The 22,490-nt window shown below is 33.9% G+C and overlaps 1 protein-coding gene across 1 annotated transcript in view; it reads right to left on the reverse strand.

Moving 5' to 3' along the window:
- SMC4 (structural maintenance of chromosomes 4) overlaps positions 1-21,975 on the reverse strand; it is a 31,060-nt gene extending 9,085 nt beyond the window's left edge. Inside the window, exons 1-15 of the mRNA XM_068972256.1 lie at positions 21,843-21,975; positions 20,830-20,936; positions 20,183-20,374; positions 18,605-18,781; positions 12,129-12,293; positions 11,760-11,887; positions 11,182-11,322; positions 10,365-10,515; positions 8,836-9,000; positions 7,287-7,520; positions 5,475-5,660; positions 3,963-4,124; positions 1,950-2,175; positions 1,785-1,864; positions 732-884 (exon numbers count right to left, since the gene is read on the reverse strand). Of these exons, the coding sequence (XP_068828357.1) occupies positions 732-884; positions 1,785-1,864; positions 1,950-2,175; positions 3,963-4,124; positions 5,475-5,660; positions 7,287-7,520; positions 8,836-9,000; positions 10,365-10,515; positions 11,182-11,322; positions 11,760-11,887; positions 12,129-12,293; positions 18,605-18,781; positions 20,183-20,374; positions 20,830-20,936; positions 21,843-21,975 (2,400 nt within the window). The remainder of the gene's footprint in view (positions 1-731; positions 885-1,784; positions 1,865-1,949; positions 2,176-3,962; positions 4,125-5,474; positions 5,661-7,286; positions 7,521-8,835; positions 9,001-10,364; positions 10,516-11,181; positions 11,323-11,759; positions 11,888-12,128; positions 12,294-18,604; positions 18,782-20,182; positions 20,375-20,829; positions 20,937-21,842) is intronic.
- Between the last annotated feature and the right edge of the window lie 515 nt (positions 21,976-22,490).

Genomic DNA, 22,490 nt, shown 5'->3' on the forward strand with positions numbered 1-22,490 from the left:
CTAGAACTTTTGGAGAACAATTTGGTGTTATGCACCAAATGCTTAAAAACAGTGTACACATACTGGGTGATGATTACAATTTTAGGACTAAGGAAATAATTGGATAAACATATTAAGGTATGCCTAACAAGAATATTTAAAACATAGTGGTGTACACAGTCAACACAGACAAACCTTTATCAAACTGTGGTACAAACTATGTCAATATAATTGCACACAAATTAAATTTACATTTGCTTGAAAAGGAAATTAATTACTGAGTGAAGAAAAGTTACTATGAGACTATAAAATTACATATACAAATTTAGTATGTATATCAACATCTACCACATACATAAACACATACTCGCAAACTAGGTACTGCCACTAAAAGTTAAAGGACATACACAAAAACTGAAGGTGATCATTTTTTGCACATTTTGACTGTGGGCATGCATTGCTTTTTTATAATTAAGAAAACTTTCTACTTTGTAAAGAGAATAAAATAAATAAAGGGTCATTGTTAAGGGAAGGCACATTTCTCTCCAGTCCAAATGGAAACCAGAAATAGCTGTGGCTGGAGCAACATTGTGACAGGACATTTATCTGTTAGTACTCAAGGAACAAAAATCAACAGACCCTAACCCAACCTCCCCCTCCCCCTTATATTTTAAAAATTATAAGCAAACAGTAAAATGCCTCTGCTAAATTGCTGTTGAATTCCAATAGTTTCAGCTTTGTTAAAAAGGTACCTGGATGCTTGCAGAAAACTTTTCTAGTGTATTCCTCATTTCTCGTTCACTATGCCTTAAACTAAGTATTGCTTCTTCCAGTTGTACTTTCTGTTCCTGAATTTGCACTGCTTTTTGAGAGTCTCTCTGCAACTGTGATTCCATTTTATTTACCTACAAAGAAAATTACCAGTGAATTAAGTTTACTCCAACAAGAGTTATTTCAGATTAATAGCAATTTACAAAAATGATGAAAACCCAAATATCTGATCTTACAGACTAGAAACAGGGAGGGAGGTTCAAGAGGGAGGGGACATATGTATGCCTATCGCTGATGCATGTTGATGTATGGCAGAAACCAACACAACATTGTAAAGCAATTATCTTCCAATTAAAAAAAAAAGACTAGAAACACACCAAACAACCCAGTTCTAATTCTAAAACCTAATGCTTAGGAGATGGTCAACTAATTTCTGCATCATAGATTCAGGTGAAAAGACAATTTTAAGTGTTGTATAATCAATTATCGTTACAGTGAAGGTATACTATGCAAATACTTAAGAGGAAGAATATAAACTACTTCAGAATTTTCAGGAAGAAAGTAGTATAGTGTTCTGATTGTGATAATGGAACATAGGTTTTTCTGGGCATTCTGACATTCTATTTCTGGAAACAAAATATTTTGAGATAAAAATCTGGAAACATCAGAAGTCTTTGCTATATTTACAATTTAAATGATTATTCTGAAATACAAAAGATAATTATGTAATACAGCAGTAACTGTAAATGTCAAACAATAAGTTAATAGTGAAATAAATCATATGATCCAAATGTGATAACACAAAAAGACACGTATGTTGAGTAAATATTTTCAATTAACATACTTTTAGAACTTTAACAGGCTTCATATGAAATCCCACAGCTTATACACTAGCCATTTATAGAAAGTTCAAACTGTTAAAATGAAAATATGATTACAGTACATTTAAAATAGTACAATGTTCTACAGTATGTTATATATCAATAAAGCTGCTTTAACAAAAATGTCTCAACTATAATTTTGTACATGCTGACCTCTTCTTCTGAGATTTCAACAACAACTGATGAACCCATCCTTCCTTTCATTACTTTGCTTCCACCACCAGTCATTGTACCTAAAGAACAGAAAAGTCAGACTTACATGTATGTATCCCCCAATAGGATTAAACAGACTCAACGGCAAAGGAAAAAAACTATTACCTGACTGTTCTATGATTTGCCCTTGTAATGTTACCACTCTCCATCTTCTATCTTTTTGATAAGCTACTCGTGTGGCTTGATCTAAGCTGTCAGCTACTAAGGTATCCCGTAAGGCAAAGTAAAAAGCTTGGCGAATTGCCCCATCTTTTACTTTTACTAAATCAAATAACCGAGGAGTATTCTCAGGAGTTTGAATTTTGGTCATTTTCTTTGCCCACACTGCCATCTAAAAAAAAAAAAAGAAAAAGACGTTTCTTTAGGTATCATTTATAGAATACACATGTTAAACATAAGGATATATATACAAAGTTCTTCGTATCTACACAATATTATTTGTTATTTAAGAAAAAGATAGTGTAAAATTCTCTCTATTCACAGATGATCTGATCTTAATATATTAAATTAAAATTATATATATATTAAAATTCTCATATATATTAAAATTCTGAGGAATCCTCACATGAAAGAACTATTAAAACTAACATGAATTCAGCAAAGCTGTAGAACATAAGATCAATATGTAGAAACTGTATTTCTATACACTAGCAATAATCAATCTGAAAATGAGATTAAGAAAATCCCATTTATAATATATTAAAAAAGATATTAAAGAACAAAATTAAAGGATTTCTAATTTTAAAGCTTACTACTAATCTACAATGATCAAGACAGTGCGATATCAATGGAAAGTCAGACATATAAATAAGAGGCCAGAAATAAACTCGTACATTTATGATTGGTTGATTTTTGACAAGCATGCCAAGAAAATTCAATGGGGAAAGAATACAAAAGGTGTCGGAACAACCCAATACCCAAGAGTAGCTGGACCCCCCACTTTATAAAACAAGGATTAAAAAACTAAATGTAAAACCTAAAGCTGTAAAGCTCATAAAACAGAGAAAGTAAATCACCCTGCCATTAGGATTACATGGTAGCTTCTTAGATATGACACCGAGAACACAAGCAACCAAAAGTAAATAGACTGCTATCTGAAAGGAAACATGCAAATTATGTGTAAGAGACTTATATCCAAAATAGATAAAAGATCTCTTACAACAGCAAGACAAACCAATTAATGAGAAGCAAAGAATTTGAACAGATGATAAAGAAATGGCCAATAAATAAGCACATGAAAAGCTGGTGTACAAAAACCTGTGTACATGAACGTTCATGGCAGTATTAACCATAAAAAGCCTAAACACGGAAACAACACAAATGTCCACCAAATTGATGAATGGATAAACAAAATATGCTACAGAACATAATGGAGAAGGGAAGAGCATTTAGCAATAAAAAGGACTGAAGTGCTTATGATGCAACATGAACCTTTTTTAAAAAAGAGCAGACAGGGAACTGGATCTTAGTTCCTGTAAAAGGGATCAAATCTCTGCCACCTGCAGTGGAAGCACAGAGTCTTAACTGCTGAATCACCAGCAAAGTTCCATCATGGATGAACTCTGAACACTAAGTTAAAGAAGCCATAAACAAAAGGCTACATATTATGTTATTTCATTTATACACAATGTCCAGAATACATAAATCCAGAGACAAAAAGTCAAAGGTTGTGGGGGTGGGGTGGGTCAGAGAACAAGGGTAGTGATTGCTCATGTGTATGGGGTTCCTTTCTTGGGGGTAATGAATATTCTGGAATTAGATAGTGGTCATGGTTGAAAGATGAATTCTGTGAATGTACAACTATATATTTTACAACAATTGATTTTATGATTGTGAATTATATCTAAGTATTTTTCTATTTTTTAAAAAAGTAGTTATTGAAGATGGAAGTTAGCAATTCAAACTACCAGTCACTCCAACATAGGAATGCATATTACTTTAGGGGAAGCAGTATAAGTTTTTTTTTTTCCCACAACAATGTAACCCCTAGAGCCTAATACAATCCTCAAAATCTATTTGGTGGTTCACTGAAGTAACTATGAAGAAAAAGCTAGGATTCAAAATCAGTCAACACCTGACACTTAAAAACTAAAATACAGGTAGATTATAAATACCCACCTTATCCAAACCTATGAAGGTTGCAACTCCAATATTTTGTCTTTTAAGGAAATTTACACATTCTTGGGCTGTATCAATAGAATCAACAACAATGTAGTCTAATGCATGACAACAAGATGAAATAGCAACATCGTATTTTTCATCAATTGTTCCTAAGTCCCCCTAATAAATGAGAGGAAAGAAAAATAATCAATGCATGATCAGCAGGGAATTAGGCACAGGATCATTTCATTACTATTTCATACAGATTTTCCAAGTTTCATTTAATTGAAGAACTATACCTACATAGTTTACAAAAGTACAAAAATGGTACACAATGAAAAATTTAAGTGTCCCTCACATTCGATCTTTCTCTTCTGCAGAGGCAATCACTACTAGAGCTTTTATCCACCTTAAAAAAAAAACAACTTATGGATATACAGAGTCTGAAATTTTAATGAGCACAAAATGAACAGAACTGTTTTCACTGCATGTAAGTGAAAATGCATAATGTGAAGATTTGAAACCTAAAATTATTATAAGCAAAATAACTTATAGAATAAAACTCTGAATTATTGAAAACCATCTAAGTAAATCTGTTTGTCTATCAATAACTTAGCTATCAAGTAACATTAACTAACTAGTTTCATTTTTCCCTGAGCAAAGGAATATGATCAAACTGTGTATCTTCAAAAAACTAAGGCAGAAGTCCTTGACATGCAGACATGGAAGCAACTATGCTGGGTAATTTTCATTTGCCCTTCTGAATCACTCTCTTCTGCTTCCTTCTCTGGGAAGGCTGATTCAGGAGTGCATTAATTGGTTCTTCTGGCTCTCCAGCTTAAGACAAAGTGAGACACCAGCCAGAAATGGTAGAATAGATGAATGGGGTATCTATTTTCCTCACTTCCTTCCAGCTACCGCTAGCCATGGCCAAATTCCCTTCCTTCTTCAGGTTCAGGAGCTCAGGCTTCAGGCACCCACTATCCCTAGCCTTGGGTTTTGACATCATCCTTTGTGATTTTCCTAAACTCTAGTTACAACCTTCAGTATGATGGTATAAACCTCAAAATATAATTTATCAAATTCTTATTTTTTTTTTAAGAAAAAAGTAGTTAAGTTTATCAGTAGAATTAGATCATTTTCTTAAAGTGACTACAATTATCCCAAACTTTTTTAATGGGCTTCCCTTATGGCTCAGGAATAAAGAACCCACCAGCAGTGCAGGAGATCTGGATTTGATCCCTGGGTTGGGAAGATCCCCTGGAGAAGTGAAAGGCTACCACTCTAGTATTCTGGCCTGGAGAATTCCATGGACTGTATAGTCCATGGGGTTGCAGAGAGTCGGACACAACTGAGTGACTTGTACTTGCACTTCCTCAACTTTTAATGTTAAAGGATCCATACCACAAAGAATTTTACCATGTCTGAGTGTAAAAGCAAAATGCTTAAAAAACACTTAATATACATTTAAGTTAAGAAAACTATAATGTCTGAGAAAAGTACAGTTATTTATAAATAAATTTACTTTACCAGTCGTCCATAGATTCCTGGAATTCTGCCAGATTTTTTTTCTTGAATTATTGCATCAAGGACTTTTCCCCTACTTCGATTCATTGCTAAGGAACTCTTTGCTTCTTCAACTTTTTGGAAAAGATCACGAACCAAACTTTTGAAATTTATTTCTTCTTGTGTAAGTTTTTGAAGTTCTTTTTCTTTCTAAAGGTGAAAGTAAAGAAAATGAATCCCAGAAGCAGACACCCTTATTACAACAAAAGGCCAATAATAAAACACCTGAACCAGAACTCTGCCATCACACTGTAACTGCTTGCTGCTTTGATTTTGAAAAATATGGATGGGTTTTCTATTTTAAAAGGGGCATAAGTTATTTGGGTCAATAATAAGGTGAGACCTCAATATAGTCCTAGGAGCAGTGGTGCACTGATTGATAGAAGGAGTAGAGCTAGGGTTTTGGAAATCCCAGTTTTGTACCATACAATTATGCATAGTAGTAGTAGTTTACTTGCTAAGTCGTGTCCGACTCTTGCGACCTCATGGACTGTAGCCTGCCAGGCTCTTCTGTCCATGGGATTCTCCAGGCAAGAATACTGGAGTGGATTGCCACTTCCTTCTCCAGGTAATTATCCATAAATGTTTCCTAATTCTTATATTCTTACACTAATCAAAAATAGCTCTCAATATAGGACTCTAGATATGGGTGACTGGGTATGGCTATGATTAGAAAGTGGTTTGCTTTCTAAATTAATAGATAACAAACTGTATAATAGGTTTAATATATATTACATTAAATTATATAGTGTTATATAACATAATTTATTATTCTAATTAAACCAAGGAAAACAAAAGCACAGCTCTGAAACGAAGGGAAACATGATGAGTGAACAGTACTATTTCTATACAAAAATGTCAGGCTGCCAACAAAAGAGAAACGTCACACATGTACACAAAAATCCTAACTCTCAGTTTCTCAGTCTACCTATTTAGAGCAGCCATTTTTCCAACTGACATTCTCTTTCATTTCTTGGTTTTAAATTATTACCGCTATTACCAGTCATACTGGTTTCAAGTAGAAGCTCAAGTTATAAACACAATTTACCCCAAAATAAACTCAATCACCAAGAAGACCGAAGTCATAACTGAATATAACCTAAGTTTACATTTAAATTCTACGTGGCCATGAAGTTTTCTCATGACCAATCAGTGTGCATTTACTAAAATGAAAAAGACTATTTTCAGTGTCATTTTGCTTCTAAGAGCATCTTCTATTGCAATTTGCCTAATGATGCTTTGGGAATTAAAGTTATGAAATTCCTTACTCAAGGAGAGAAGACTGATGAACTAAGTAAGATGTCTTGATTAGTTCAACAACTTGCAGTCCCAACAAAGAAAGTATATCCTTAAGTTCAAAAATAGAAAAATACACTAAGACAGTTGACTTGCAAATTTGTTTATACACACGCATTTGACTTTCCTGTATCACCCATAAGTTGTCTACATTTACATTTAGGGAAACAAAAACTTTCTTTTGTTTAAATTATTTCTATGGGAAATAATGATGGCGATAGCAATATTATTTGCTATTTGACACTTGAGGGCAGAACACAGTTTCTTGACAGTCTCAATTTAATTTGTATCAGATATGAGTACTGAAATATTAACCTCATTCTTTTGGGAAAGATTACACTAAACAACAGCAACAAAATCTATGTATCCAGTCATACCAGATGTTGAGATTAAAAAAAAATGTATGTAAATATATATGAAAATAAATAAAACTAGGGTTGATAAACAATGTTCATATGAAACACAGAAGCAAAAATTTACCTCCTTTAGCTCATGTTCAGTTTGAGGGAGTTTTGCCTCCATATCTCCAATTGCAGCTTTCCTTTCTTTTAGAGTCTCAGAAGCTGCCATTAGAGCTTCTTTGGCTTTACTTAATTGAGACACTGCAGTATTATGCCGACTGAGATAGATATCAAGTTCTGATTGAGCTACATCCATCTTTGAACGTGCTTCATTTACTGATTTGCTGAAGTCCATAAGTTCTTTCTCTCGACTCTGTTAAAATATGATAGGCCCCACTTAATCTGAAATACGTGTTTTCAAACCTAAACCAAAGTTGAAACCATACATTTTAAATTTAACTTCATAGATTATGTAAGCACAATATATAGAAATAACTCTCATAAGTGAATGGACTAACAGTTTTTCCCCAGTTGTGAATATTTATGGTATATAAAGTCTTTCCCCAACTGATTTAACAACAGCTTAATGAGGTTAACAGCTGCTGCTGCTAAGTCACTTCAGTTGTATCCCCCTCCGTGTGACCCCATAGACGGCAGCCCGCCAGGCTCCTCCGTCCCTGGGATTCTCCAGGCAAAAATACTGGAGTGGGTTGCCATTTCCTTCTATCTCAATTTAGAGACTAAAGTGACAAAAAATCATGACCATCAACACACACACCCACACTACTGTAGAATATATGTTCAAAGTACTATCCTGAATGTTTTGTATGTATGAATTCCTTAACCCAACATTCCTACGATCATCATTATGCCCATTTTGAGGAAACTGAGGTCAGAGTTTAAATAACTTGTTCAAAGTCATGCACTCACTCATAAGTAGCAGAGCCTGTTTTTAGCTCCAAAGATACCTAGATATGAGTCCTGGCTTTGTCACTAACCTAGGATGCCAAGGCACATGGGATTACTTGATATACATGAGATGAGCAAATGTGAAAAACTGATCTTATTCTATTAGGAAAGTGACTGTATGATACTTAGCCACTTTATCACACAGGCATCCTACTTACAAACTCTTATAGATGATATCAGAACATGTCCCTATTTTAAAACAGGATCAATTTATATTAGTCTGTCGAGAAACCCCGAAACACTTCACTGAGGTATAATTTACAAAGATCTTATATGTAACTGACTTAAGCAACCAAGAATGAACATAAGAGCCATAGCTTTAAAACTATTACACAAGAGCTACAAAAGTAAAGAAGGGAGATGTCGACCTATGGTTAGTGTGGTCCCAAGAAATTAAATTACCAAGAAAATAATTTAAGAGAAGAGAAAACGTGATGATTAAACCAACATTAATAGAGAAAAGCACATAAAGCAAAGTATGTGATATGCATTTTCTTCTACCACTTTAAGTTCTCATTCTCGGTTAACGTCTTTTTAAAATGAGAAAGCAGAAAACAAAAAAAGGAGAGTCTAGGTTGACTGTTTTTGGGGATGTTAGATAAAAGCCCAAACTTTTCATTCTAATAGTTCATTTTTTTACTATTACTATAAAAACAATCTTTAATATAGGAGGAAAAAAAAGCCATCAAAATAAACACCAACTGATAAAGAAATCTTACTTCTTTTTCTTTTTGAAGGCCTTGTGTTTCCTGTTTAAGGCTATCCATAACTTCCTTTAATTTTCCTTCTTCTTTTTCTTTTTCTTTCTCAAGGGCATTGTTTTTAGTTGTTGTCTCCCTTATGATATTCTCACTCTTGGCAGGTATACTTTTAAATTCTTCAACCTAAGATTATAAAACAAATTAAAAAGTTACTAGAAGCATGTACCTTTAGGCTATCCAATACCATTAATATTTGACTTATTTAAAAGCATTTCTCAAGATCTTCTAGATCTTTGCAGTTTTCATTGTAATTAGGTTTGAACCTGCTAGCTTTAGCAAGTATACTTCCTTAACCATATGCTATAATTTCTATATTCTCAGTCTAATTCATAGAATCAGGTAAAGATAATTCTATGAGTTCTTGATTCCTTACAAAAGACAATTCTCCTTGGCTGGGCTTTATATCTTTCTTCCTTCTGCTCTAACTTTATGCTGTAATTAACCTTCTTCACCTATGAACATGGTCTGAGTACATGTAATTCCTTAAGTACCCTTCATGGTACATTACAACTTACCACATATTACCTTTACACCCCCTAGTCTCTCTCAAATCCTAAGATCTTTCCCAACTTTACCCTTTCAGAGTCACTATGTGGGACTCATATTTTATTCCATTAATACCTTCCAGTAATAATCACTCTTTCACAGTTGGTATCCAAAGGCTAATAACTGTATTTAAGTTACATTTGGCTTACTCTGTCCAATTTAGGGGTTACAATGACATCCATAATATTTTGCTTAATCTGGTTATCTATAACGGGAGAAATTAAACACTTCCCAAAACATTATCCCTCAAACACTGATTCATATAAGATGTACTACTACTGTAACACAAAGTATTTTGTGAATAAATGCATTTGCTTATAAGGTAAAGCAGAGCCTAGTACCATGTAAATATATGGTACAAAACTTTTTTGAGGGGAGGGGCTTTCAGTGTTGCCTCTATTAATACCTGATTAAACTGTGAATATATTTGAAATGCTCCAAATTAATTATTAGTCTGGGTCCTAGCAAATTAGGCACTCTGGTCTAAAGTTCATCATCTTTTAAATCTTCAAACTAGCTAATCAACCCCTTGCTATAAATTATGGCTTCCTCTTCCCTCCTTTCTAAAGAGAAACTCCTGCTGATATTCTTGATTTCTGTAGACAAAGGTACTACTTTTAAAAGTCTATGCTATGTAGCCCCAAACCTCTTTTTAAACCATATATTCTAGGAAGATTATTTTGTCAACAAAATAGAATTACTGATTTGGTAAACAATTCTCCAACAATGTATATCAGATACATAAGCTCTAAAACTCAAAGTCAATGAATGCAGGATTTCCACAGTGGGTGAGGGGGAGAATTAGGTTTAGGGATAAATCCTGAAGCCCTTAACATTCAGAATTCCAATTCATTTTCTAAGGGGCAAGAACATTCATGAAAAATAATAAGAACTACATCCGACAGACATGAAATATTAAGCATTTCCCCCACATAACCTACCTTTTCTTTATCTTTTTGAAGTTGTTTTTCTAGTTTTTTGGCTTTACTTGTAGCATGTTTCAATTTTTCCCTAACTTGAACATCTTCCAAATCTAGTTTTGTAAATTTTTCTTTGTTCTCCTCAATAAATTTTGTAATTTTACTCAGCTTCCTAGCAAAGTAAGAAAATTATCAGTCACTATTTTGGATATTCAGATATTTTAAAGTGACTTTATATACCTTGCCTGAACTACTATGTAAGTGTACCAAGTTCTTATAAGGTAGGATCCTAATACTACCTGCTTCAAGCTAACCCTCCTCTCCATCCATATTTGAAGAAGTTGTTAAAATGTGTGGTTATGAGTTATTTTGTCCTTCAAAGCTAGATTGGAAATAGTGACTATGATGTCTAGGTATATAAAAATTTGACCATTAAAAAAAAAACAGGCAAAACTCATTTTAAAGAATAAAAAAACGAAAACTGAATAGGTAAGGGATACTGGTAACACTGAAGATTGCCATGAAAAAAGTAATGATACAACTTTAAGACAACTAACCTGTCAGGTTAAATACCTATTTTTGCAATGATGTTTTGTATTATTGGGTTCTGCCACTAGGGGGTAGCATCCTCCATTATTAAAGACCAGAGTTGGGCACTCAAACCTGTGATAAACTGGAAACGCAGTTCAGTTTTTTGGTTGCAAAAAGAAACCATTTAAAATATTTTATATGCTGGCAAATATATTGCCTTCATATGCTGTATTAAGTTTATATATAGACACACACACATACATGTAATAAAATAATCTACTTTTAGTACTTTCCAAAAGATTATTACTTCTCTATATCTTTTACAGCTTTATTCTTAGCTTTCATTTCATTTGACAGTATATTGCTCTTCTCATTAATTTCTTTGGTATCTTCATTAATTTTTTCCTTTTGAGTCTCCATTTCAGCAATTCGTTTCTGCAGATCATAACTAGAGAGAGAGAAAAAGCTATCAGAGATCCTAAAGTACCATTTTTAAAAGTCTGAAACTAAGTAAATTCAGCTGTTTCTATATCTAGGTCTTTGGAGGGGGAAGGAAGAAACCAACCCAGAGTCAAAGCTAGCATTAGGAACAAAATAGGGTCCATATAAACACAATTAGATCTGCTATTAAATGAATTAAAAAGAATTTATAAGTAAAACTATTAAGTGTTAAGCATAGTGATATTTGTGAACCCAACTTCAAGTAGGATAGTTAAAAATTAACTTCACTACTATATCAAAAACTCTAATTTAATAAATTCATCACAACCACTTGCAGAATTTTTTTTTACTTCAGTCTTCACATTTCTCTAATACAGGAAAAGAGAACAGATTAGATTTTAATGTCAGAAACTAATACAAAAGTTGATGAATTAAGGTACTTACATGTAATATTGACAAACGTGATTCTTTTTTCTAAATATTTCATTTTCCAAGGTAAGAAATTCAACGGCTATGTTTTTCTCTCCTTCTAAGGCATCTTTTTCCTTTTCTACCATTTTAACTCTGTTTAACTACAAAAGTTAAAAGGATAGAAATTGTTCATGTTAAGTGTATTGAACAGTCTGAATTTAAAATATGCCAACATTAGATAAAAACAAACTACATTCATAAAACAATGTTTCTCTGAAATATTAATAAGGAAAACATAAAACTTTGCTTAAACAATTATGATCTATCATAACTTGAATTATCTGGCTTAGTAAAATCTGTTAATGAAACATTCTGGTTTATAAAAGTCTATGGAAGATTCACCTTCTCTCCTCTGTGTTCATTTAATATTTCAACTCTCCGACACAAGACTTTAATAGGTTCATTTAGTCGTCCAGAACCAATTATATCTTCTAAATATTCAAGCATACCCTCATCGTGTTCAGTCTGGCCTTTTGGTTTCATCATAGCAATTTGTTCAACTTCACCCTTTAAAAAAAGTAATATTTCACACTCACTGTATATGTTTGGCTACATCAGCCTCAAGTAAGGACTAGAAACAAGTCAATTAACAAATCCAACATTAATTAGAACAACTAAATGATATAAATCAGTAGCATAAAGAGATTTAATAAGATGCAAATAGGACTTTCCTGATGGATCAGTGGTAAAGAAGCCTCCTGCCAGAGACTTGAGTTTGATCCCTGGTCTGGGAAGATCCCATATTCCTCAGAGCAACTAAGTCCGTGTGCTGCCAACTACTGAGCCTGTGCTCCAGAGACCAGCTTTGCAACAAGAGAAGCTACTGCAATGAGAAGCCTGCACAACACCAGAGTAGCTCCCATTCACTGCAACTAGAGAAAGCCTGTGCAAAGCAACAAAGACCCAGCACAGCCAAAAATAAATACATAAATAAAATTATATAACAATGCAAGTAATGATGTTCTTATTTTCTAAACAAACAAACAAGCCATTAAATGAAAAAGGAAATACTATTTTCTCTCACGGTAATAACAGGAAAACTGACTGCAAACTAAAGGTCTTGGTACATACAACACTGGAAAACTTTTGCTTGCAATTATTATTGTAACAACTTTTAAACTATAGTTAAAATCTAAGATTAACATTATATATTTGCATTTATGCAGTTCAGTTACAAAGAGAAACGAAAAAAGTACAGTCAATAACTTTCAAGGCTGACTGAAAGGCAGCCATTTAGCTTGATGGAGGAGAAAATTTTGTCTGAATATGCTCAGGCAAAATGCTACTTTACTCCGCACCAGTAGTCTGCCTGTACTCTTTATTACAACAGAAGAAAAGGGACAGACAAAGAAAACTAAAAACATACCCCTTTATTTCTGCAAAACAGCACAAAATGTTATCCTGAAAAAAAAATTTTAAAAAAGGGGCATATATTCTGTCTCAATTTAAGTATCTACAGTATTTATAAATGAAACTTAAAAATCTGGGTTAAAACTTGCTAATGACAAAGCATCATATTTCCAAAATCTTCAATATAATTATATACAGTAGAAAAAAACTAAAGATCAAACAAGAAAGGATAAAACAACTCCTCGAAAAATCTACTTATTAGGGACTTCCCTGGCGGTCCAGTGGTTAGGGTTCTGAGCTTCCATTGCAGGGGGCACTGGTCTGATCTCCAGTTGGGGATCTAAGACCCCATAACTGGGGGGTTGGGGAGGGAAATCTACTCATTAAAAATCAAAATTAAAAAAAATTTTATAGATGATCAGTTTTCTGTATTTTGACAACAGCACATGATTATAAAACACAAGGTGAAATGTTATCCTAAGAGCCTGTCATTGTTTAGATTTCTCTGTAACCTTGGGTATGTATGAATTAGATTTAGCTAAATATTAGTGTTTAAACTAAAACATGTAGACATTTATATAAAATATTTTTATATACATATTTCAATTTATATAATTGAAATATCTGCTTTCAATTATCAGTTCTTTCCAAATATTTTAGGCAAGCTTTAGGTTTTATACAGAACTTAAGCCTGGAAGAGTATCTAAAGCTTTGGATCACAACAGGTGAGACTCTAGCCATTGTACAAGTCAAGACTTATTCAGTTGTTATCTAAACAAGGTTTATCAACAGCAACATTGCTGACATTTTGGGCTGAATACTTTGTTGTGGGGAACTATGCTGGGTATCATAAGATGTTTAATAACATCTCTGACCCTACCCACTAGATGCCAGCAGCATGAGGCTTCCCCCAGCTGTTAACAGCCTAAACTGTCTCCAGACCACTGCTACATGTACTGGGTGAGAGAGAAAGCAACAACTACTCCCAGCTGAGAATCACTAACCTGGAAGTAGTCAGTTTAACTCTTTTATGTCTGTGTTTATAATCCAAATATCTGACACCAAATAGTCTAACATTCTGATCTGATCTGAATAGCTGAACACTTACTATAACATAAATGAAAAGCCATGCCAAAAGAACTTACGTATCTGAGTCAAATCACATAAGGTATTATTTAGGCATACATTTTTCAGATAACCAGAAGTTATGACTTGGTGTAACAATCATAAAAAATATTTCTAAAGGTATTATACTTTTCAGGCCAAACTATTTACTAAAGTGATGGAATACTACTATTAGGAGACTGCCTAGCTTCAAACAAAGCATAGTGGTTGCTTGTTTTTGGTCACTTGTTCCTCCCTTTCCAGTTAAAATTAAAGATATATAGCTCTGATTTCTTTTCATTCTAACAAGGCTGCCCAGCAGTAAAAACATTTTCAAGTGAAAGAAAAGGACATTTATGAATCAACATTTCCATCTCAAGTCCCATATAACATTGTTTTCATTTGTTATATGGGATCCATTAAAAAATGATTATTATCAATTAACACTACTGAATCAACAGGTCATTAGAACATTTAGGCCTCTGCCTGTCATGTGACTATTAGGACTGTTGTGGTATTTCAATGACAACCTGAGACCTTTCTTGTGGTTCTGTTCCTTGATGTTCTCTGACTGCCTTACCACCTGCTATTTGTTTTCTTCCTTATCTTTCCAATTTGTGTCATTTCATGTATAATCTAAGGGCTGACAGTCTATGCTTAGAGGACCACTCATTTCAGAAAACATACCTATCCCATATGAAATTACAAAGTAGTTTTAATTTAAAGCAATAACCTCAATACATTTTAATAATAATTTAAAACCTGAATTTGAAGTCACGTTGAAAGCTCCAAATCACAAACAGTGGTAATATGGTAGACAGAAACCCAAACAAGTTTTAAGTTGCTATAAAGCTAGCATCTGAAGCTGACGAAGGTTTTATAGTCCTCCTCAATGTTATTTCTATTTTCCATAGCTTAAGTATACTAAACAGGTTTTAAACACATTTCTTCACTGTTGTTTACTAACTTTCTATGTTTTAATTTATATTTACACTATATCAGAGATATTAAGCAACTGTGGAAAATACCATTTACGGTTTTTAAAAGCAACATAAAAATAGCATGCATATGTCAAGAGGATATTTATAATATCCAAGGCCTAAACCTTAACTTATTGAACTGGGCAGAAAACCAAGATATTGTGACTCATTTACAGCATGCCTCAATAATCTAATTTACAATACAGCTTAAAAATCTAAGAGGAATAAATAGGTACTATGCTTTGCCTTTATTGAAACAGAATCCAAATTTTACTAAGCACTGAATCACAAACTCAAATACAGTACATATATAATAAAACTTTTCCTAATAAGGAAAGCCTTCAGATTTAAGGTAAATATGGGTTTCTGCATCAAAATTAATGGTCCAGATTTACTAGGTGTTGAAATTTTGCCTTGGTTATATTTTTATTTTATCCATTTTCTATTTTACTGTTAAGTTATTGTTTTTATGCTATTCTAATAAATTTTTAATTTGTGAACTAACAAAAGCTAAGAAACTATAATGACTGAGGTCAGTATCTGTGTAAAACAAGTGCAAAAACAGAAAGGACAACAATTTAGGAGGTAGACTGCTTGGTATTATTTTGGGTGCTTAGGGATAGCTTCTTTCACATAGTGAGGTGTTAAACAAGACACTTCTGGATAACTGAAGTACTACTGATAAAACTAAAACAACTTCTTTTGATACAGCACAGTCTTATTTCTACAGATAAAAGATCAGAATTCAATAAGCTTATATGTTATGCCAAGCAGGGAAGAAGTATACCGGAAAGAAAAAATGAACAGGTAACTCAGATCTTGGTTAATCCAATCTCCAAATTACTAAATAAGAAAAAAATCTTAGTTGTCTTTAAATTTTAGTTTAGATTTTAAAATATGAAGACAAAAAGCATATGAAGTTGAAAACTGTGACAAAATGAGCTACTGTGAAATCTTTCAGCTAGTAAAAACTCAACTTGTTCATACCAAGAATTATGACAATGGGAAAACAGCTCTCAAACAAGGTATAAACAGGGAAATGTACAAAAATGTACGGATTACAATGGCCAATTATAATCTAACACTTTTAGAAAGCAAGTAGAAGGACAAGAAATAGATTTCTACCATCTTTGGATCACTTGTAGTATCTCAGTTTAGTGACTCATTAGGAACTCATTAAAATAGCCAATGATGAAATTTTAAATGATTTCAAATACTAGAAATGCCTACTTGAAGAACCTACTATACCATTATAAATACTATATAAAAAAATTACCCTTATGGACTTCTAAATTTCAGTGCTTTTTAGTCTAAAAAATAAGTTTTCACTTTAGCTGAATTTCTATCACTTAGCCTGTTAATCACTGCCACTGGCCAAAGAGCCTACATTTTATTCAAAGCAATCACCTATGTTCTGATGGTCTCAAGTTCCCAGTCTCCCAAACTAGTTAATTTTAAAGATAGAATGTTATTTAGTGGGAGATAAGGTAATGAAAATTGTATTCTTACTTACCTTCAAATGCTTTAAATTTCTAGGGCAGGAATCTAAGATTTTGATAAAGAACTAAATAAAAATCCATAGAAACCACTGCCTCTTTCCCTCAAACTTTAAAATAATTATATCTAGTCCAGTCCCTGTTTCTTCTTCCTAACAGGTGAGCTCCTAAGAGTCTTATCTGTAAATTTAATCAAATGGAATTCAATTTGTTAATGTGGAAAGTTTACCTTGGTATTAAAAATGATTTCAACAATGTAACTGTTAAGATGATTAAAAACAAGTTGAGATTATGAGGATAAAGGACTTAAGCATCCTGGACACTTTAGAAGCACATACTGAATATAAAATTTACAATTTAAAAACTATTCTAATTTATCTCTTTGAGATGTTACTTTATTTAATTCCCTTTATTCACAGAACTATGTAGAAAGGCTACACCAAGGAAAAAAACTTACAAGGGTTAAAATACAATCTATTTTGATGAGTCTACGTACAGGTGTAAAACTCTGATTATTTCAGGGTGACAGTAAATATACAGGAAATAATAAGATAAACACAACAATAAGTTCCTGCAAAATGGTATCATTATCAAATTTAGTTTTCTAATGAGGCATAACTTTTTAATCCATAATTAACCAAATCAAGTCCCAGAACAGTTAAATTTGATTAAAAAAACACACACAGCTTTAACCCCACATTTATGTAAATTCAAATCTCATTTAGAAATATATCTGCTAATGATTTCCCAACATCCATTTTAAATTAAGTTTGGGTTATAGAAGTACACAAATGAACTGGTAGTGAGATACTAACATAAGTCACCCCAGAATTATATTGACTTACTTTCCACATATATTATGTATAAATAACTTTTGACAGTTGTAAAATATAGACTAAAATGGAAATAACGGCTAACATTTAGTAAGTTTCTTACTGGGAACACTCAGCCACACTAATAAAAATTTCTCAAACCAAAATCCAGTTTAAAACCAGTAGTGCAGGACACTAAAGAATATAAGCAGCTATTTCCACATCACAATAGTTTTCCTCTTAAGCCATGCTTTTACACTAAAAACTTTTTTGAAAGGTAAAACATAGAGAAGATGAGGGATTTTCTTACCAAGCAAATCTGGCAGAAAATATCTTTACTCAAATAAAGAATAGTTTCTTATAAAAATCAACTTAACACCAAGTACTTAATGTTACAGCTCTTTAAAAAGACTTTAACAGTATGATAGTTAAGAATGAAATATCACTTTCTAATTTTCCAGTAGTAGTGGTTCAATACGCCATTTGAACCAAAACAAAGAGCTTGTATAAGCTTTTAATTGACCATTCTAAGTGTTTAAAAAAATAAAAAATTACATCAGAGAAGTCTTGTCAAACACCAAGAATCCAGAGTGGTTTTTTTCCCCCTTTTTTTGGAGTATATAATATTAGTAGAGATTACAAATAAGAACAAAAGTAAAAGAACTACTATTAAAAGATAACAAATCTTATTTAAAATGTTATCATAAAGAGAAATACAAACAAAAATGATAAATAGTTGCTATGTCCCTGTCACGCTAAAGCAGCACAATAATATTGGTGTTTAATATTTATTTTACTACCCCAATATTTACGTGCTGCTAGAGCGGAACAAGTATGTCAGTCCATCCAAACAAAATGAGCATATGATCATGAAAATACAGTTTTGAATGAATTTCCTTAAATTTCTAGAGCAGCAAATAATGATTCGCATCTTGACTGTAGTATGTAAACCATGATGTGCTGCTACAGTACTTTAAGGCCTCAAAAATACAGGATTCATCCAATAGGGAAAAACCTCTTTACGCTTTTACTAAAAGAAAAAAAAGAGAGAACCTCTGATGTCTCAATAAACTTACCTGTAAGATTAAAAATCTATTATGGTCCAAGTCAATTCCATGGCTTCGAAGAAGAATTCCAACATCCTTAAATGTAGTCTTTTTCCCACTTACGTGATAAACAGAAGTATTATCTCTGTAGGCCGTTCTGGATACATAGAAGTTACTGTTAGGAATGACTTCATAATCATCCCCTTCCTGTTTTGAGGAAAAACAAAACCAGAAAACAATTGCTGGTATTAAGTCATAAGTTGCTTCAAATTTCACTCAATTCATATTGAAACCAATTCTATGGATTAAGAACTTTAACTGGATATGCACAAAAACTAACAATAGTTCTTAGAATTAATTATCTTAGCAAAGAATAGAAATAATTTTCTATTTCTAAGGAGTTCTTGGACTCCTTCCTCACAGATCACAAAAACCAAAAAGTCAAACCAACTACATCTTCAAGCCTAGAAACATACTTAACTGAGAAAAGAACTGAAGGGAAACAAGAATCCCACTGTATCCAAAACAAACTCACCCAAAATATTAAACCACCTTGATAGATTACATTAGTTCATTAAAAAAAGCTGCAAGGGATGATTCAAGGAAAAAGGGAGGGGATGGTAGTACGGTGATATAGATTAATTTTTTGGGGGTGGTGGTGGTGAAAAATAAGCTATCAATTAAAGGTAAAAAGAACTGCAAAGAACTGACAACTACATTCCCCTCTTTTTTAATCAAACAAAAAGAAATGAAGGGCAAATCTGCTTTAGCATTAAAACTTGCTTTCCTTTAAAAACTAGGTCATTTTGACATGACTTTTAAACTTCACACAAATCAAGTGTAATTAATAAACTACAAAATCAAATCTGATTTACTGGCTATCTACTTTCCAACCCAAACTGTATAACAGAAAAGCACTAAGAAACAAAATTAAAATATATACCACCATGTAGATTTATTTAAAGCTCGTTACATTAAAATTAAAAACAAGACCTAGAGGCCAAATCACATCCTCATTTTGTTATGTAATTAGTTTTCTACATTTTTAGGTTCCAGCCAGTTTTGAACTACGAATTCCCAAAGCTGATTATTAAACAGAAGAGAAAAAACCCCAGTACCAACAGAGCCATGTAAATAACCCAAATAGGTATTTTATGTATAACTGTCTCCTTTTAGAGGGAAAAAAAAGTTAGCTTATCCTTCTGCTGTTTTAAAAGGGTAGTAGATTCCTACTAACTTTAACGTGAATTGAAATAACGGAGATGGTAAAATTAGTCAACTTACATTTTCAAGTTTAGGTAACTTATCTGAAAGCAAGGAAAACGTAATTTCAAAACTGGTACTCAAGATACTAGAACTGCTCAAAAAGGTACTATTATGAGCTACTTATAATTCATTTCCCTGACTAAAAATTTTAATATTTTAACAGCCACCATCACACCTCAAAAAGAAAATACGATCATGGAGGCAATGAAATCAATATTGGTTCTGCTTTAACCATATACTAATTTTTACAAGCTAATTTAAGCCCAAATTAATAAAATGTGTAATGCACTGAATCCTGTCTTCCTTACTTGAAGATGCAAGTAACTAAACAAAATCCCTTACCTTATCAATTATCTTTTGAAAATGAACAGCTACAGTGCAACTCTGAATATCCTTATGTTCATCAGAATTGTGTATTAGAACTGAGAGTTTTTTAGATCTTATTTTTTGTGCTCGATAGCCAAACACAAAAAGCATAGAATCAATAACATTGGATTTGCCACTGCCATTTGGCCCAATAATACAGGAAAATCGCTGCATAAAAAGAACAGGGAAAAAAAAGTTAAAAAGGTTATACTACTGATTTTAATTTAAAATAATTTAACTTGCAGCAAAACTACAAGTATTCAAAAAGCTTTTGCTGCTAGAAGATAGTTTTCATAGATCATGTCTTGTATGTTACAAGTTTCAATACTTTAAATAAGATCATATTCTAATTTTGACTCAGACTTTTTACAAAATTCATTCTTACAGTTAAAAAGAAAATATTCTTTTCAAACATAAAACCCACAAATTCTATTCAGTGAGGAAAACTTTACAAAGAAAGGTACCAAAAGACAATCAGATAAACAAAAGCTAATTTTAGTAGTTAAAAGCATAGAAACCACACCATGTATGTATCAATCAGAATATACAATAATTACAAAACTGAAACAGTTTGTAATAAAGATGCATTACCTTACAACAGCTATTTAAAAATTGTCAAATACCTTATGGAAAGGTCCCAGAATTTTTTCCCCAGCGTAAGATTTGAAGTTCTGGTTTACAATATGAGTTATCATAAGACGAGGAGCTCCAGGTTCATTGGTCATTGCAGGAGGTGGGGGAGGAGGGATGCTATTCAAAATCTCTTCTAAACTTCTATTATCAATTTCCTCACTTGGAGTTTCTAAGTCAGTCAAAGGAAAGGAAAAAAAGGGGGAGAGAGGAAGCCTGCATCAGTGCAATTTGTAGCCTGCTAATCTTTGAAGACGTCATTTATGAAACCTAGGAATCTCTATTTTTCACTCAAATACAGTATTATCTTACATTCACAAAGGATGACAGTCTTTAGGCTTTGTCTTATGACAAAGGAAAATTTTTGAAAGAGATGCCATCAGTCACAAAATTCTATAGAAATACACCTTTTAGGAGTCAATACACTACATCGTAACGCAAATCTGGAAAATCCACAATCACTTGAGTCCCTGCCTGAACAGGTGGTCAAATCCTACGGCTCTAGATCCAACTTTCAGTATCTGTTAAGCATCTGGAACCCTAACTTTGGACACTGGCGAGCTCCCGGGACAGTTACAGGGGTTTCATGTCACTCAATTCCTGGACTCAACAAAACCTACGGCGCGTGCGGGCGTAGGAGCAAATTACCTTCTCTTTGCAATTTAAGATCACCGAGGTGAAGTTGTACGATCAAGCAACTTTTTATATTAACAAATAGTCACGCTGACACTGAAAAAAGTCCACTCTGGCTGACCGTGTCGATTTCCGCGGAAATATAAGACAATGAACAGAAGTTCAGAATTTTAGCTATTTACTAGTCCCCATTCCTCCAGCACCGTTAACCGAAATTTCACACTGTCGAATCTGTGAAAATCGCTTTCTTGACCTTCGGATGTCAACCCCGCAGCCCTTCTCTTCCCCGCCCTGGATATACCAACCGTTCCGGGTTGGGTGCCGGGTCTCCACGCGCTTGCCCTCGGCGTCGCGAAGGGCTACTCACCTGCGGTGGCCAGCGCCTGGCTCCTCGCGCGGCCGGGCGGCGGATCGGGCTCCGCGTCGCTGCAGGTGCTGTCCGGGGACCGCGGCGGCCCTTCCTCTCTGCGATGGGCAGTGGAGGGCTGCGTGCCTTTACGGGGCATGGTCGCTGGAGCCGAGGGAAAGCCGGGTGCAAGTCAGCCCGCGGGCCGGCGGCCGTGCCGTCAAGTTCCCGTCGGCCCGCCACCCGTCCCACTCAGGGAAAACTTCATCCACCCATTTTCTAGGCTCCGTTTAAAAACCCCGCGCAACGCCAGCTAGTCCTCGGGAAAGACCGCACAAAAAACTCAAGTGCTAGGAAGGCGGGATTCGCCCTCTCAAGTTCTAAGCAAGTTCCTAGACGTGCTTGCGGAGCGAGCAGAGAGAGCAACTGCTTAGGTTCTTTTTATTTTTTTAATGTCCCCCTCCTCTGCCCACAGTGTAAATGTGTGAGAATACTGTAACGTCATTTCTAAACGAAGTTATATCCCGCACGCCGACATTTACGGACATTCCCACGCTCTCGGGGCTGGGGATCAGAGAGCAGATTCTTGTCTCTGAGTCCGTACTAGCTTTAGGTTTGAGGGGTTCTCAACTCTTCGCAGAGCAGTCGGGAACCAAGTGGCGGTTCGCCGCCCAC

Source organism: Capricornis sumatraensis, chromosome 1 (genome assembly GCF_032405125.1).
Source record: "Capricornis sumatraensis isolate serow.1 chromosome 1, serow.2, whole genome shotgun sequence".
Lineage (NCBI taxonomy): Eukaryota > Metazoa > Chordata > Mammalia > Artiodactyla > Bovidae > Capricornis > Capricornis sumatraensis.